The sequence below is a fragment of the Lycorma delicatula genome, chromosome 8 (genome assembly GCF_047948215.1).
Source record: "Lycorma delicatula isolate Av1 chromosome 8, ASM4794821v1, whole genome shotgun sequence".
Taxonomy (NCBI): Eukaryota; Metazoa; Arthropoda; class Insecta; order Hemiptera; family Fulgoridae; genus Lycorma; species Lycorma delicatula.
The window spans coordinates 57,323,929-57,338,230 of NC_134462.1; the positions used below are offsets into that span (position 1 = coordinate 57,323,929).

Consider the following 14,302-nt stretch of genomic DNA (forward strand, 5'->3'; position numbering starts at 1 on the left):
AGCTGGCATCGATTAGTTCATGACAACCACATTCCAGTTCGACTGATATCGATTATGTATTACCCAGTGATATATTCACCCGTGAATGTGAAAATAGAAACTATTTCGAGTTTTTAGTTTGTATTTCTTTTAAAAAATAAAATTTTAATCTATTTTTAATTTGAAAATAAGTCAATAAATTAATTCTATAAACTTCTTATCTATTGCAAATCAATAATAAAATTTATAAAAAAATTTGCGGTTCTTTCCTTATCGATGTAATAGTTTTGCTGATTATGTTAATCAACAAAAAGAGCTTGTTTTAAAAGATTAGGAAACATTAAAAAATTTAATATTTATTCATTTCATATTGTTTTTGTCAAATTTGATGAGTTAGTAAATTTCATTAAGTTTAAGGGTATCGAGTTGTTTTATGGTTAGTGCACATTTAGCATATTACAGTTTATATTTTGTATTTATGTCCACCACTTCCTATTAGATTGTTTTACTTCAGAGGATGATCTGTATGACTAAATGAAGTATAGTATTGCACACCCTCACGTCGATCGTTCCTGAGATGTGTGCTTAATTGAAGCCCAACCACCAAAAAAACACTGGTATCTACAATCTAGTATTCAAATCCATATAAAAGCAAAAGTTGCCTTTATAGTACAGTCAATTTGTATTTTTATTTGAAAATCCTTACCTATCGATTGATGTTTTTTCCGTATGTTAGGGGTGATGAGGGAAGCTTAACTCCAGATTTTTAACATCCTCCCTCTCATAGATTTTTGAAAAACTCAAAGTTTTACAAACCAAAAATGTAGAGGACATTCTCCTATACAATTAATGTCTTTGAAGTTATGCCGTATAATTTGAAATTGAAATACTAGGTGGCGCTAAAGTTGTAAAAAACGTGATTTTTCACCGGAAAAAATTGTTTTTCGTCTGTATTGCATTTGGAAAAGTTGTTAATCTCAAAAAACAGACAACTTTTAATTAAACAATTTTCTTGTTCGACTTACCGTTTTGGAGCTGTAGCTTGTGAAAATGTTACTATTAAGATTATTGACCTGTGAATTCGGCACATGTTCGAAACCGGTCTAGTTGTTGAACAATGCCGATCTCCCCGGCTACAGTAACAATAGGACCGCTGCGTTGCCATTGTACCGCTATAACTCTGGAATGCTAAGTCGTACAAGAAAATTGTTTGAATATAAGTTGTCTGTTTTTTTTTTGAGATTAACAAATTTTCCAAATGCAATACAGACGAAAAACAATTTTTTCCGGTGAAAAAACACGTTTTTTACAACTTCAGCGCCACCTAGTATTTCAATTTCAAATTATACGGCATAACTTCAAAGACATTAATTGTATAGGAGAATGTCCTCTACATTTTTGGTTTGTAAAACTTTTCTCTAAAATCCATACATTCCAGAGAAAAACGCATTTCAAAAATTTTTAGTTTTTCAAAAATCTATGAGGGAGGATGTTAAAAATCTGGAGTTAGCTTCCCTCATCACCCCTAACGCATTGACAAAAGATCAGTCGGTAGGTAAGGATTTTCAAATACAGCCTATTTTGATGACAAATTGCCTGTACTATTACTAGAATTTGAACCTTAGAACTCTCAAGTTCAAAATCAGCTGATTTGTGCCACTGAGTTAATCAATAGACCAGCCCAGTGGGCTTCTATTAAAAGGCTTCACTTTATTGTTCTTTTTCTTTTGATGCATATTTATGTTATCCTGGCAATGAAATATTACAACTGCTATAAATACCTTCACCAGTTTATTTTAACAAAGAACAAATCTTTAATTTCTTTTTCCTAAATCTATTTTAAATTCATGGTAAATCTACCAACAATTTAAAATAGATCCCTGGTAAATGCATTTTATTATAACTGTTACACCAAAATTATGTAAAATATTGTGCTTGTTTTAACAGTTAATAGTAATTTTACAGTTCTTCATGTAGTTTTTATTGATTTGACCTAATAAATAAAATGAGTTTCTAAATATTAAATTGCTTATATATTAAACATAAATACTGTTGAAGCAAGCATCATACTTTTTTAAACTTTTTTAATAATGAATCCATGAATCCTTAAAAAAATGTTATCTACAGTTCTCCAAAAGTTCAATGACATAGAGACTGTGAAAAAATTTTATTATCACTTGCATTTAACATATTCTGGAATCATAAAATTTTCGGTAACAAATATTTAGTGGAATTTATAATAAATTAATAAAAGAAATATAACTTAATGGAAGAACATGAATTCATAGTGAATCTCTTATTACATAAAAACAAATTATATTTGCTATTAATACAGGCTGTAAGAAATATAACTGGTACACAGCTAAAGTACACTAAAACTTTAAATGATCTGCATACCAACAATAGTCCTTTCGTTTAAATTCTCTGTTTAATGATAGCCCTCATATTCTTTAAATCTATCGGTGTACCTTACTTCCTCGTACTTTAATATGTTAAAATATCAATCATATGTTACTGTGTATTCTTTTATGAAAGTAATTACCATTAATAAATAGCAGACATATGCCTTAATAACCACCGTGCCTTAATGTCTACATGTATCTCAGCATATTTATGTTTAATAAATAACTAAACCATTTTTTTTAATTTACAATTAAACAATTTTAACTATTTACCATAAAATTTAGAAGACCAGTTTTTCTTTCACAATGTGACTTTAAAAAATAAAGATTGATTTTACACCACAACCTTGACATGATGTATTTTAACTTTTTTTTTTTATATTGTTATGAGAAGTTGAACAATCAAGTAGTATTAGTTTCTGCTTAAAAAATTTTTGCATCTTAGATTTTATTGCTTTTAATTAGAATAATTACCATGCACAGCAGGAGATCAGACTTTTGAAGAAATCTGGAAACATGGAGGAAGATCAGCAAAAATTGACCAACATCTGGAACAAAAAACTACCAGACAGCCTGCATTCATCTGCTACACAAAAAGGGGGACAAACAGACCCTAACAATTACAGGGGAATCTCACTCCTAGACACAACACACAAAATTCTTTCAAGAATCATCCTCAACAGGATTGGTTCACAACTCAAGGAAGAACTAGAATACCAGGGAAGTTTCAGATCCTGAAGTAGTTGTCCCCAAATCATGAATATCAAGAGAATAATAGATTACAACAGAGAAGAAGAAACAGAGACATGGTGATAACCATTGTAGATTTCAAGAAAGCTTATGACTGCATCCACAGATAATCTCTACTAAAAATTCTAAGAAACCTCAGACTTCATACCAAATTAATAAACAGATAAAACTGACCCTCACAAACACTAAGTCAAAGATAAAATTCGGAGGTGTGCTCTCAGAACCATTTGAGATTAAGACTGACTGCGTCAAGGAGATGGGCTCTCACCGCTATTATTCAACTGCGCTCTAGAAATAGCTAGCTAAAGCTCAAAAATTAGCCTCTTAATAAAAAATACCTATTTATAATTGCAAAAATAAGACACTACAACACAGTTATAAAACCATAAGTCACTTAGCAGCAGAAACACTCTTTCACCTGAACAATCAAAGACAGATGAAATCCAGAAAACCGAAATAAGAATTTGAAGAACTTGCATAAAAAAGTACCAGAAAGATGGTCAGTGGTGGATTATGCCCAACAAAGTCATGTACAGAGTTAGAATCCATCACAGATATCATGCCCAAGAAAAGATTAAGATTCTTCAGACATATTGTGAGGATGCAAGATTAAAATTCTGAAACACCTAATACAGTACTATTTCGACTCGAAAAACACAGACAGGATGCAGATGAATCAGAGAAACAGGATCTGAAGGAAAATGGTCTTACACCAGAAGACACTTCAGATAAAATAAAATTAAACAACAAAATAAAGAATAAAATCACTCGCTTCACACTCACAACATGAACATTTTCAATACTAGAAAGGAGCACCAAGACTGAATATATGAAAAAGTACTGGGAGGACTGCAAGGCCCAAACAGTCCCATTAAAAAGACTTGGATAATAGACTGATTGGAAGTGATCCTGTGTAGTCATAAAAAGATAATCTTTTTTCAGTAATATTAACAAAGGATTTAAATCTTGTGTCAAAATCTACAAATAAAATGTCTTGCAGCAGTACTAGATAACATACAAAATAGTTTTTTTCCGGTTTTATTGTATCAAAGTTAAAGTGTACAAAATGATTTCATCTGACTTGTGATATTTAGATTTTAGGAATAACTGTAAGACTATAAAAATACTACCTTAGAGAATGAAACATTGCAATTATTTGTTTCTTTGATTCGCAAACAATCTATTGTCTAAATAACAAACATTTAGGTACTCAGACAATACATTGCATTTTCTTAGTCACTGTTTTATAAAATATTCATTTTAACATATTAATTAGATCCCCCTTAGTTTTAAATAATGCAATATCTGTTTCTCTAAGGTTCAATTTTATAGTGGATGTGCTAATGATAATCACCAACCTAATGTACCTATATAAAATTCTGCCTTTTTGTCTCCTTTCCTGTTTATCTTAAGATCTCTTTATATCAGTGCCACCTACTTTCCAACATACAAAAGCTCTTTTTCCTATTGTACGTGTTCCACAGTAGGAACTACAATCCACCCAAATATTTTCAAGAATTTCTAATTCATCATTTTACATACAAAATGAAGAATTAAGCAAATTCATTTTACATGAAAGCTAAAGCTTTTGCTGTCTAACTTATTTGGTTCATCTTTGGTAATTATACTTTACAAATTAAGATTCTCCAGCTTGGAGAATATTGTACTCTCTTATCTAATTACTTGCAGCCACTCAATTCTCAAATAAAATAAATATGGCATAAAAGTCTACATTGTTTGCTACATAACCTTTTCGTCACACATTTCTCCCACGGTGAACTAGTTTTCTCAGTCCATCAGTGAAGAAAGATGGCAGTCTTCTCTTGATTCAGTTCATCACCCCTGAAATGAATACCTTTAATATTCCTCTATCACAGAAAGAAGTAGTGATTAAAGATTTTTTCTGATTTTTTCTATTACAAAAAAAAAATCTTTAAATTACAGGGCATCAAATCTGGTGAGTAAAAGGTTCAGGTGAGCCTTGTTCTTAAATCAAATAATGTATGTTTACATAAATATATAATATTTATTCATATATATTATAGTATATAAGCCCAAAATAATTGTTTTAACCATGCTTCTCCACTTAATCACAAATTCAAACAGCATTTTGCCAGGACGAAACCATTAGACAAATAAGGAGACTATTATAATAAATAGATTCCTCATTATTGATAAAATAAGCTGCAGATACAAAGCTGAAATGTAACAGCACATTTTAAAATATTACTGTATTTTCCATTGTTTCTCTACTCTTACTAAGTAGTATATAAATACATTTCATCATGCTAGAATCAATTTAAATATTCAAATATACTGTTAATTTATATCATTATAAAATATATATACGTATATATAGCAAAAACAAAAATTTACACAAATCACCATTGTTATTAACCATAATTTTCCAATAGATTTTTAAAATGTAACAGTTCTTATTGAAAAAATATATATAGGTCACAAGGAAATTTTTGATATACAATATAAACTTCATCATTCGAAGCGTTAAAAAAGGAAATCTCATCCAAGGCATTTATTTACAACAAAACATAACTTTAATTTATAAAAAACAACTATATAATTATTTATTTTATTTATCATTAATATAGACAATGTATAAAATATTATATGATAAGTTCATAAAAAGCAACAAATTTAAGCTGTTAATCAAAATAAACACAAAAAACCATTAGTATTAAGAATAATCATGTGTATGAAACGTGCAATGCAAATGCTAAAATAATAAAGAGTATAATATTCAAAGAAAAATAAGGAAAAAGAATTGGAATGACTTTTTTAAATTAAAACATCGTACAATTTGCAAAAGAAAATATAATTATATAATTTAAAATAAAAAGTATTTTGTGTTTGAAAAAACTGGTAACTTTTAGGTTTGTTTGAAAAAAAAATTAAAATTCATTAAGATACCATTTCACTAAAATTTTAGTTATATGTAAGATCTTTTAAATAATATATAAATGCAACAATTAAACGTCATAATAAATGAATATAATTACATTAATATTTTAACAATCATATTCATAATCGTAATGCAAGAAAATAAATTATTGCTATTGTTCATCTTTATCCTTAGCACCATGTTTTAAAATTCTTGTAAATTCAATATAATCAAACATTCCATTTTTGATTGGAGCTTCTCGATACATTTCATCAACCTAAAAAATAAATAAAACATTAATCAAGGTTTCATGACCCACATTCTACATTATTTACAAACATCCTTCTCAATAAAAAGCATCATTCCAGATTACAGAAACTTATAAATTTGCTTCTATGAATAAAAGAATATTCCTGCATTAACATTTTTTAATAAGGAATACATTAGAAGAGAAGAAGGAATAAATATAGGAGGATGGAAAATAAAATGTGTTAAGGTTTGCTGATATCGTAAACCTAGCCGATGACACATGCACTTGGAGGAAGGAATGAAAGAGTATAGATTGGAAATAAATAAAGAAAAAAGAAGAGTAATGAAAATAAACAACAAAGAGGATTTAATGGTAAGGACAAGTACAAGAATAGAAAAGTAAAAAATTACAGATATTTGGATACAATGGAGACAGAGAAACAGAAGGCACAATGATAATAAGTTAAGAAACCAATGGCAAAAAACGTTTTCAGTAAGAAGAAGAAATTAATGTGTGGTACAAGTTTGGATTTAGAGTTAAGGAAGAGATTAGTCAAATGCTACTATATGAGTGGAAGTGAAGCTTGAACAATGAGGAAAAGAGGGACTGGATTGAGACTTTTGAGATGTTGATTCAGAGAAGGATGGACTGATAAAGAAAATGAGGAATAAGGAAATAATTAACAATAATAAAAAAGAAACAGCACTTATGTGGGAAGTACACAAAAGAAAAGGAAACAAAAAGAAAAGGATAAGTGGTCAAATGAAATCTTGGACAACCGCATTGGAAGGGTCAGTAGTATATCATATACAAATATTTGCATGAAATCAGTTGAATAAACAGGGTCAAGAAAAACAGACTTACTATTCAAAAAGTTAATATAAAAATGTTCAATACTATCATTTTTCTTGTTATTTTTATAATCATTAAAAATAATCTAGAAGTAAAAGCACAACTAACTTTTTATATAAAACTTAATTTGAATAACAAATTATTATTTAATAAAAGAAAAGTCTGAAAAATCACTAATTTATTCCTGAGAGCCAAACAATACAATAATTTTTTTATACGATAAATCCAGATAATTTTTAAATGAAATTATTCTTTAAAAGATTACTTTGTCTGATCTACCTCCAGGTAGTTTCATGACCTCTACATGTGAGTTATGTCATCTGTAGGTTAGTTACCTACTCCTATAAATAACCAAAATAACTTAAAAAGAACTACTCAGTGAATGCCTCCCTTGGAAATTTTAATTTTCAGGAAATCAACTGATTTTTTTTATCCATTTAAGGAATTCACTTCATGAGCCTATGCATGATTACAAATGAATCAATTTTCAAACTGCATAACTGAAATTAGTAATTTATTTATTAAATAAAGTGATAAAATAAAAAAATCAGGCAAAAAAACAGATGATGTGAATGTCGGTTTAAACATTACACCATAACCAGTAAAAAATTCAGTTCTTACAAATATACTGAAATGTTTAAAAAAATTCAACATAAATTTTAATCAATGTTAATACAAATAAAATGTAGGATTAATTTAAAATAAACTGACATCTTCATCGGTAAATCTATCACCCATAGAAACAAGCAATTCACGTAATCTTTCCTCATTTAAATATCCAGTATTTTCTTCATCAAAACAACCAAATGCATTTTTGATTACATCCTCTGGATCTGTACCTTGGAGACGCTCACCGAATAAAGTTAAGAACATAGTAAAATTAATTGGCCCGGGGGCTTCATTCATCATTCCATCAAGATAATCATCAGTAGGGTTCTTTCCTGTAATTATATAGCATATTTTGCAATTAAACATGAAGCTATTAATATGTGTATAAATACACTATGATCTACAACATCAAGATATATGTAAAAAAAAAAAAAACTGAACTTATTACATAATCCTTTCTTTTATATCAGGTGAAGAAATAATTCATTTGCTAACTTTTTTAAAAAAAAGTTCCTTTTTTAAAATAATTTCAATGGCACTGTTTTCCAATGTGTTTATGAGATATATTCTTTTAACAAAATACCATGTATACATAAATAAAAAGTTTCAAGTACAATTCCCTTGTTATTCTATCAACCACAAACGCACAAGCTATTCTGACAAATTTCATGATTGTAGGTTATACCATTATTGAGAAATAAGTAAGATACAATCACTGTATATGTGAACAAAATTATTTAAAACTATTTGATTATTTTTGAACCTAAGCAAAATTAAAAAAAAAAATGAAAATAAAAAATCTAGGGAGGGGATAAAAGGAATATATTATCCAAAACGTTTGTGAAAATATCACTGGTCAACAAATGTTCTAATTCAAATCTGTCAAAGAAATTTTAACTAGATTTGAATGTCTTGCATACTATGAACATTTAACAGTGGAATTTATGTCACCATCAGAAATTATTGTAAAACTGAAACTAAACAAGATGTACTATCATATGAAATTGGGTCTACAAATTGCTTTAAGGAAAAAATTACCAAAAGAAGAGTAAATTTTTTTCTCATAATAAAAAATACTATAAGTAAAATCATAGCACCATCATTTGTAATTATGACAGATATAGAATTTTTCTTTTTATTATTATAAGACAGACTGTACAAGTACTATAATTATAACATTATAATTTCTGAAAAGAAAAAAGATATCTTTTTACAACTGCTACATTATAACTTTTGAATTAAACAATGGCTTACATGAACAGCAGAGAACTGAATATAAATTTTTAGAAACTGAATTAATTGTTTAAGGGACTGAATATTTCTAGTACACACTAACTGTCATCTTACTTTTTTACTATTTCTTAATTTACATAGAGAAGTTTATTTTTAAAATGTTGAAGACACATACCACACATTTCATCAGGTTATTTATTTTTAAACACTATTGTCAATAAATTGTGATATATAAATGTTTCTACACAATCTATTTCTCAAACATTGCATAACATTTTTAATTTTGTAAAAGTTACACACCACAACAAATTATGAAACAATCAGAAATAACACCTTCAAACAAAAAAATATTTGTGCCATGCTGGTTTGTCACTCAACACAAACTCTTACAGAATAATGTAAAACAACAGATTTGATTCTGGCATCAACACAAGACACTTAAAATCAATGCTTAACAAAATGTTCAAATTTTTAAATGTTTCAAAATATTATTGCTGCTTATGATATTCTGTTTTCCTTAAAATATAACAATATTTTATGCCCACTAAAATTAAATAAATGCTCAGATCTTTTATATATATATATATATATATATATATATATATATATATATATATATATATATATATCAAATAATTAAATATAATATCAAAACCACCAAATAGTCAAAAAATGGCAAGAATTCTTACCTAAGCGCTTTCAAAGTACTTCATCTTCAGCAGTTAAATAAAAAGATTGCATATTAAATATCAGCATAACATGCCTTATCATTAAAGTAATATAAACTCTCCTTCATATACCATAATATAATAGCGAGTTACTTATTAATTAATTATAACATAAAACAGCCAACGTCAGATAGTCAATTATAACATATTGTAATTATAACATAACAGCCAACGTCAGATAGTCGTTTTGGCTGCTTTAAGAAGTATCATATATACTTCTTAAATAATATTAGTTTACTTAGTAAAGTGTTCTCAATGCCGATGTAAGAGTATGAAAAGATAAAAAATTTCAGATTAAAGGTTCGGTTTTAGCCAAACAGAACTTCTACAATGGAAATAGAGTAAAATTACTAAGTAGAAAGTCACTAAAATGTTAAAACATTTTTTTGTGGAGTATGAATATCATTAATATAATGGAGTACCATTTTGTAAAAAATAATTTGTTTTGAAAAAACAAAATAGTGAACAAGAGAATGTAGGATAAGTTACTCTGAACCCAAATAAAAAGTAAAATTTAAAATAAAATAAAATTAAACAAAATTTTGGAAGCTCTTTTAATACAATTTATTTTTATATAACACATCCCTCTTTTAATGATCATGAAATAATGTGAAAGCCAATGAATTCTTTCTACTGATTTTAAAGGAAAATAATCTTGGCAAAAAGAAAAGAAGCCCCATGATTAGTCCCTTTCATTCATGGTAATGACATCATACAATAATGAGTGATTAATTTAGCTGCTTTAGTTTATCAACAATGCCATTAAGAAACACTTTCATACTACATACACAAAGGGCACTTGGAAGTTTTTCAATATGACGGAACAGCTCTCATAGCCCGTTACAAGTAAGTAATTGTTTAAATAGGTCCTGCATTCTAGTCACTGTTCAGTGTAATTTACTTTTTAGCTGTGATAGTGAAGTCATCATGATTGAAAACTGAATATCGGACAATTTTTGCACGTGGGTTAATGTTGATCAGTGTTTCCTGTGTTTGGAGAAGGCTGACCTCATTGTACAACAATATTTAGGTACTGTTTGAAACAGGAAATTTTGGCCTTGAGGAAGCTCTGAGGTCAGGTTGATCTGACCATCTATAACTGCGGGAAACATTGATGCAGTACAAAAACATGTTTGAGACAAGACAGTCATGCGACCTACCACCAAATAGAGGTGTCCTCGAGCATTAATGCATCAGCAGTTTATGCTATGAATGCTAGAAAAATGCAGTTCATGCCATAAAACACAGTGAATGCTTCCCACAAGGTACATCAAGTAGATGAATGGAAATTTAAATATAGTCAGAGAATTAATCGGGATATGAATCCCATTAAATGGATATACATATGATGCAGAAAAAAAATTGTATTATACTAATTTTCAAAAAGTATACAATTCTATTAATGCATATTACAAAAAAAAACACGCCATCTAGAAAATTAAGGTTAACACATCTGAAATTGGCACAAACATTTTTCTATGAAATACTCCATTAAATCAATTTATCAAAGGCTAAATTTTGTTGAATAGTGAATTAGTTTCAGGTAAAGCAGCATAAAATGAGAATGAATGATTTAATATCACCAAAATAGCTGTTATGAAATGGCAGGTGGCGAAGGGGGAAAAAATGAATTCCTGAAAATAAAGGTACAATAAAATAGTAGAGTACAAAATATGAGTTAAAACCAGAGGATGTTAAAGACAAATATAAATCATAAACATGTTGTACAACAGCAACAGACTGTTAAATTAACATATATTATTAAAAGTTTCCTATTTATTTATATTGATTACATACTACAGGTATGTTTGGTTGGAGAAAACATCAACATTTAGGAAATTTTCAAATAGTAGTACTAATAATAAGTTTTATAATAAATTATAGTTTTACTAAAACTGTGCAACCAGCAGTAACACTTTTACAACAGGTTACATTATAATAGATGCACATTTATTATAATGTATAAAAGATGTGTACATAATTATTATCACCTGTGCTGTTTTAGTATATGACAGACACCCTGAGGTTATCAGTCACATCAGCATCCTTAATTCAATAAAAATTGTCAACTGCTACTGTATATATAGAACTGATCTAATGAGTAATTAAATTTTCATTAGCTACACAACTTATTAATTCATTTTTAATTCAGAAGATCAGAGTGAGGAGGTTGGATAAAACCATTGCTGGTTTATTCAGAAAAAAATATTGTTCACACAAATAAAGGTATATGTAATATAACTTTTAACTAAGATTATTTCTATGTACTTTTTTTCTTAATTTATTTTCAAATGCTTTACACTCTCTTTAAGCAAGTAATTAATAGTAAACATGTACTTAATTTGACAGTGACATTCCCTAAATAATAGGATTAATAGGTAATGAGCCAGTAATAAATAAATAAAAAATGCAGCAAACAATAGCTCTCTAATTTGTTTATTTAGCCTTTTGAAAAAGCAGTGTATATATATATATATATATACATTGATCTAATTGTGTTGTCATTTCAATGGTGAAAATCTTAAATATTTTAGGGATAATGATGTCAAGACAACAGCATAGTTACATCAATGTCTTTATTTCTAAAAACAAAGATAGTTATTGAAATTTATTTTTATTTCTAATATTAGTTCCATATGTATCTAATATGTAAATAAAAATACACATTGGAATAATAATTACAATTATTATTCTAACAAATCAGATTTTATAATTGAATTGTGATGCATATTCATAAAAGGGGTTGACCAGGTTTATGTAATCTAGGTTAAATGACCATAATCCATTAATGTGTAGTGACAACATTAATGATTATACAAAGACAAAAAAAAGTGTAAGCAGCTTTTTCTACAACTTTCTCTATATTAATCTTATACTTATTTGCATAATCATCAAAACTAATGCTTCAATGCAGTCAGCAAATAGTGAAGCAGATACATCTATTAAAATGTTTTCAATTGATAACACTGTGCCTGGCTTGGTCTCATGATCCATTAATCAAGAAAATCTCATGAATAATCTCTTTGTGAAACTTTCACTGAAATTATTATATAACAATTATATTATTCTGCCTTGAGATCAATCAAGTCTTGATCACACTACTTGTCTTAGAGAAACATCATTACTACCTCATGAGATTACAGTTTATGGCTCTGCCATGAAATATCATTATGGCCTTTACATCAGTAAATTTATTATAACTACTTAAATATAGCATAAGTAATTTTAATACTAAATACACAACTTTAATTACAATTGAATAAGAATATCAGTTTCTTAGAACAGTTCTAAGTAAATCTTTACCTAAAGATGCCAGCATATCATGAAGGTCTTCTTTATCCACAAATCCATCTCTATTTTGATCTATCATATTAAATGCCTCTTTAAATTCTTGTATCTGAGCTTGATCGAACATAGCAAAGACATTAGAAGTAGCACGCTGTGCACGCTTCTTTGTTGTAGCACGGCGTCCTGCTGTTTTCCTTGAAGACATTTTGGTCCTGAAATTAAAGGTAAACTGGTAATTAAAATAAGAATCCTTATCTTACTAATGAAATGTACACAAATAATAGCCCAATTTAATTTTTTTTTTACAAGCAAAAATCCATTAAAAAAATAATTTAAATGATATCTATTAAAACCGATACTCAGAATAAAACCACTAACCCTACACTTAACTGATCATGATCCATAATTAAAAGGCTAAATGATTAACCACATTTGCCCAATAAACCCAGAAAGTGTCGAAATTAATAATAAATTGGCACAAAAATTAACTATTTTACTAATAAAATAATTTTAAATTAATTAAAGACAGTAATAAGGAACCTATACTCTTGTAACTTTCCGCAAAATGTACTTTAATAATAAAATCATCAGACATTAACCTAATATAGGATATCAAAAGCTGATTGAAATGACTAAGTTATTTTACAATATTGTTATTAAATTTATTTAAATATTTCATTGTTCTAGTTTAATAATAAAAAAATAAATAAATAAATAAAAAGTAAAATAAAAAATTTAAAAAAAAACATACAGTAATTACTTACAATAGACAATACCAACAACTATGAGTAATGAAAGAAGAATTCTGTCTGACACAGCTGTCAAGTGAAACTACTGAACTCAAAACCCCCACTACTTCACGTTAAATTAATTGTCACCACGCCTTAATGGGGCAGCATGTTTTATCTGAAATTAACACAGACGATTTTATAAATTCTAAAATTCAGCGTTCCAAACTACAATATCAATCAGTGAATCTGATTAATGTAAAAGAGAATTAAAAAATTCATTCACCTGGTTCTTCCCTACAAAAAGATTTAGGAATGGAGACGGCGGGAAATTAATTTTGAATAAATCATTCTAAATCATTGCTTAAATATCCGAATAATACCTTTCTAGAACTAGGGAATGAAAATTTTGAGATTTTATTTTTCATTATACTAATTAATTTTCTGATTTAACCAATCATTTTAAAATTATAGTCAAAATTGAAAACACATGTAACCTTGGAACGTGTTCTAATTTCTTTATTATTACCATTTATGGCCAACTCAATAGTTTCTTCCATAAATGGTATGTTAACGAAAATATG

The 14,302-nt window shown here is 28.0% G+C and overlaps 1 protein-coding gene across 1 annotated transcript; it reads right to left on the minus strand.

Annotated features, from left to right (window-relative positions):
* Positions 1–5,945: 5,945 nt before the first annotated feature.
* sqh (Myosin regulatory light chain sqh) lies at positions 5,946–13,908 on the minus strand. The gene is made up of 4 exons (XM_075372950.1): positions 13,755–13,908; positions 13,006–13,202; positions 7,844–8,073; positions 5,946–6,307 (listed from the first exon to the last, which is right to left on the minus strand). Exons 2-4 carry the CDS (start codon positions 13,193–13,195, stop codon positions 6,203–6,205), a joined length of 525 nt encoding a protein of 174 aa, XP_075229065.1. The 5' UTR covers positions 13,196–13,202; positions 13,755–13,908; the 3' UTR covers positions 5,946–6,202.
* Between the last annotated feature and the right edge of the window lie 394 nt (positions 13,909–14,302).

What these genes read in the sequence shown, in the direction of transcription:
- sqh (XM_075372950.1), bottom strand. Translation starts at nt 13,195, where the DNA reads ATGTCTTCAAGGAAAACAGCAGGACGCCGTGCTACAACAAAGAAGCGT. An exon ending in TGATATGCTGGCATCTTTAG is followed by an intron (nt 8,074 to 13,005) that starts GTAAAGATTTAC and finishes ATATAATTACAG; the next exon opens with GAAAGAACCCTACTGATGAT. An exon ending in ATAGATTTACCGATGAAGAT is followed by an intron (nt 6,308 to 7,843) that starts GTCAGTTTATTT and finishes TTTATTTTTTAG; the next exon opens with GTTGATGAAATGTATCGAGA.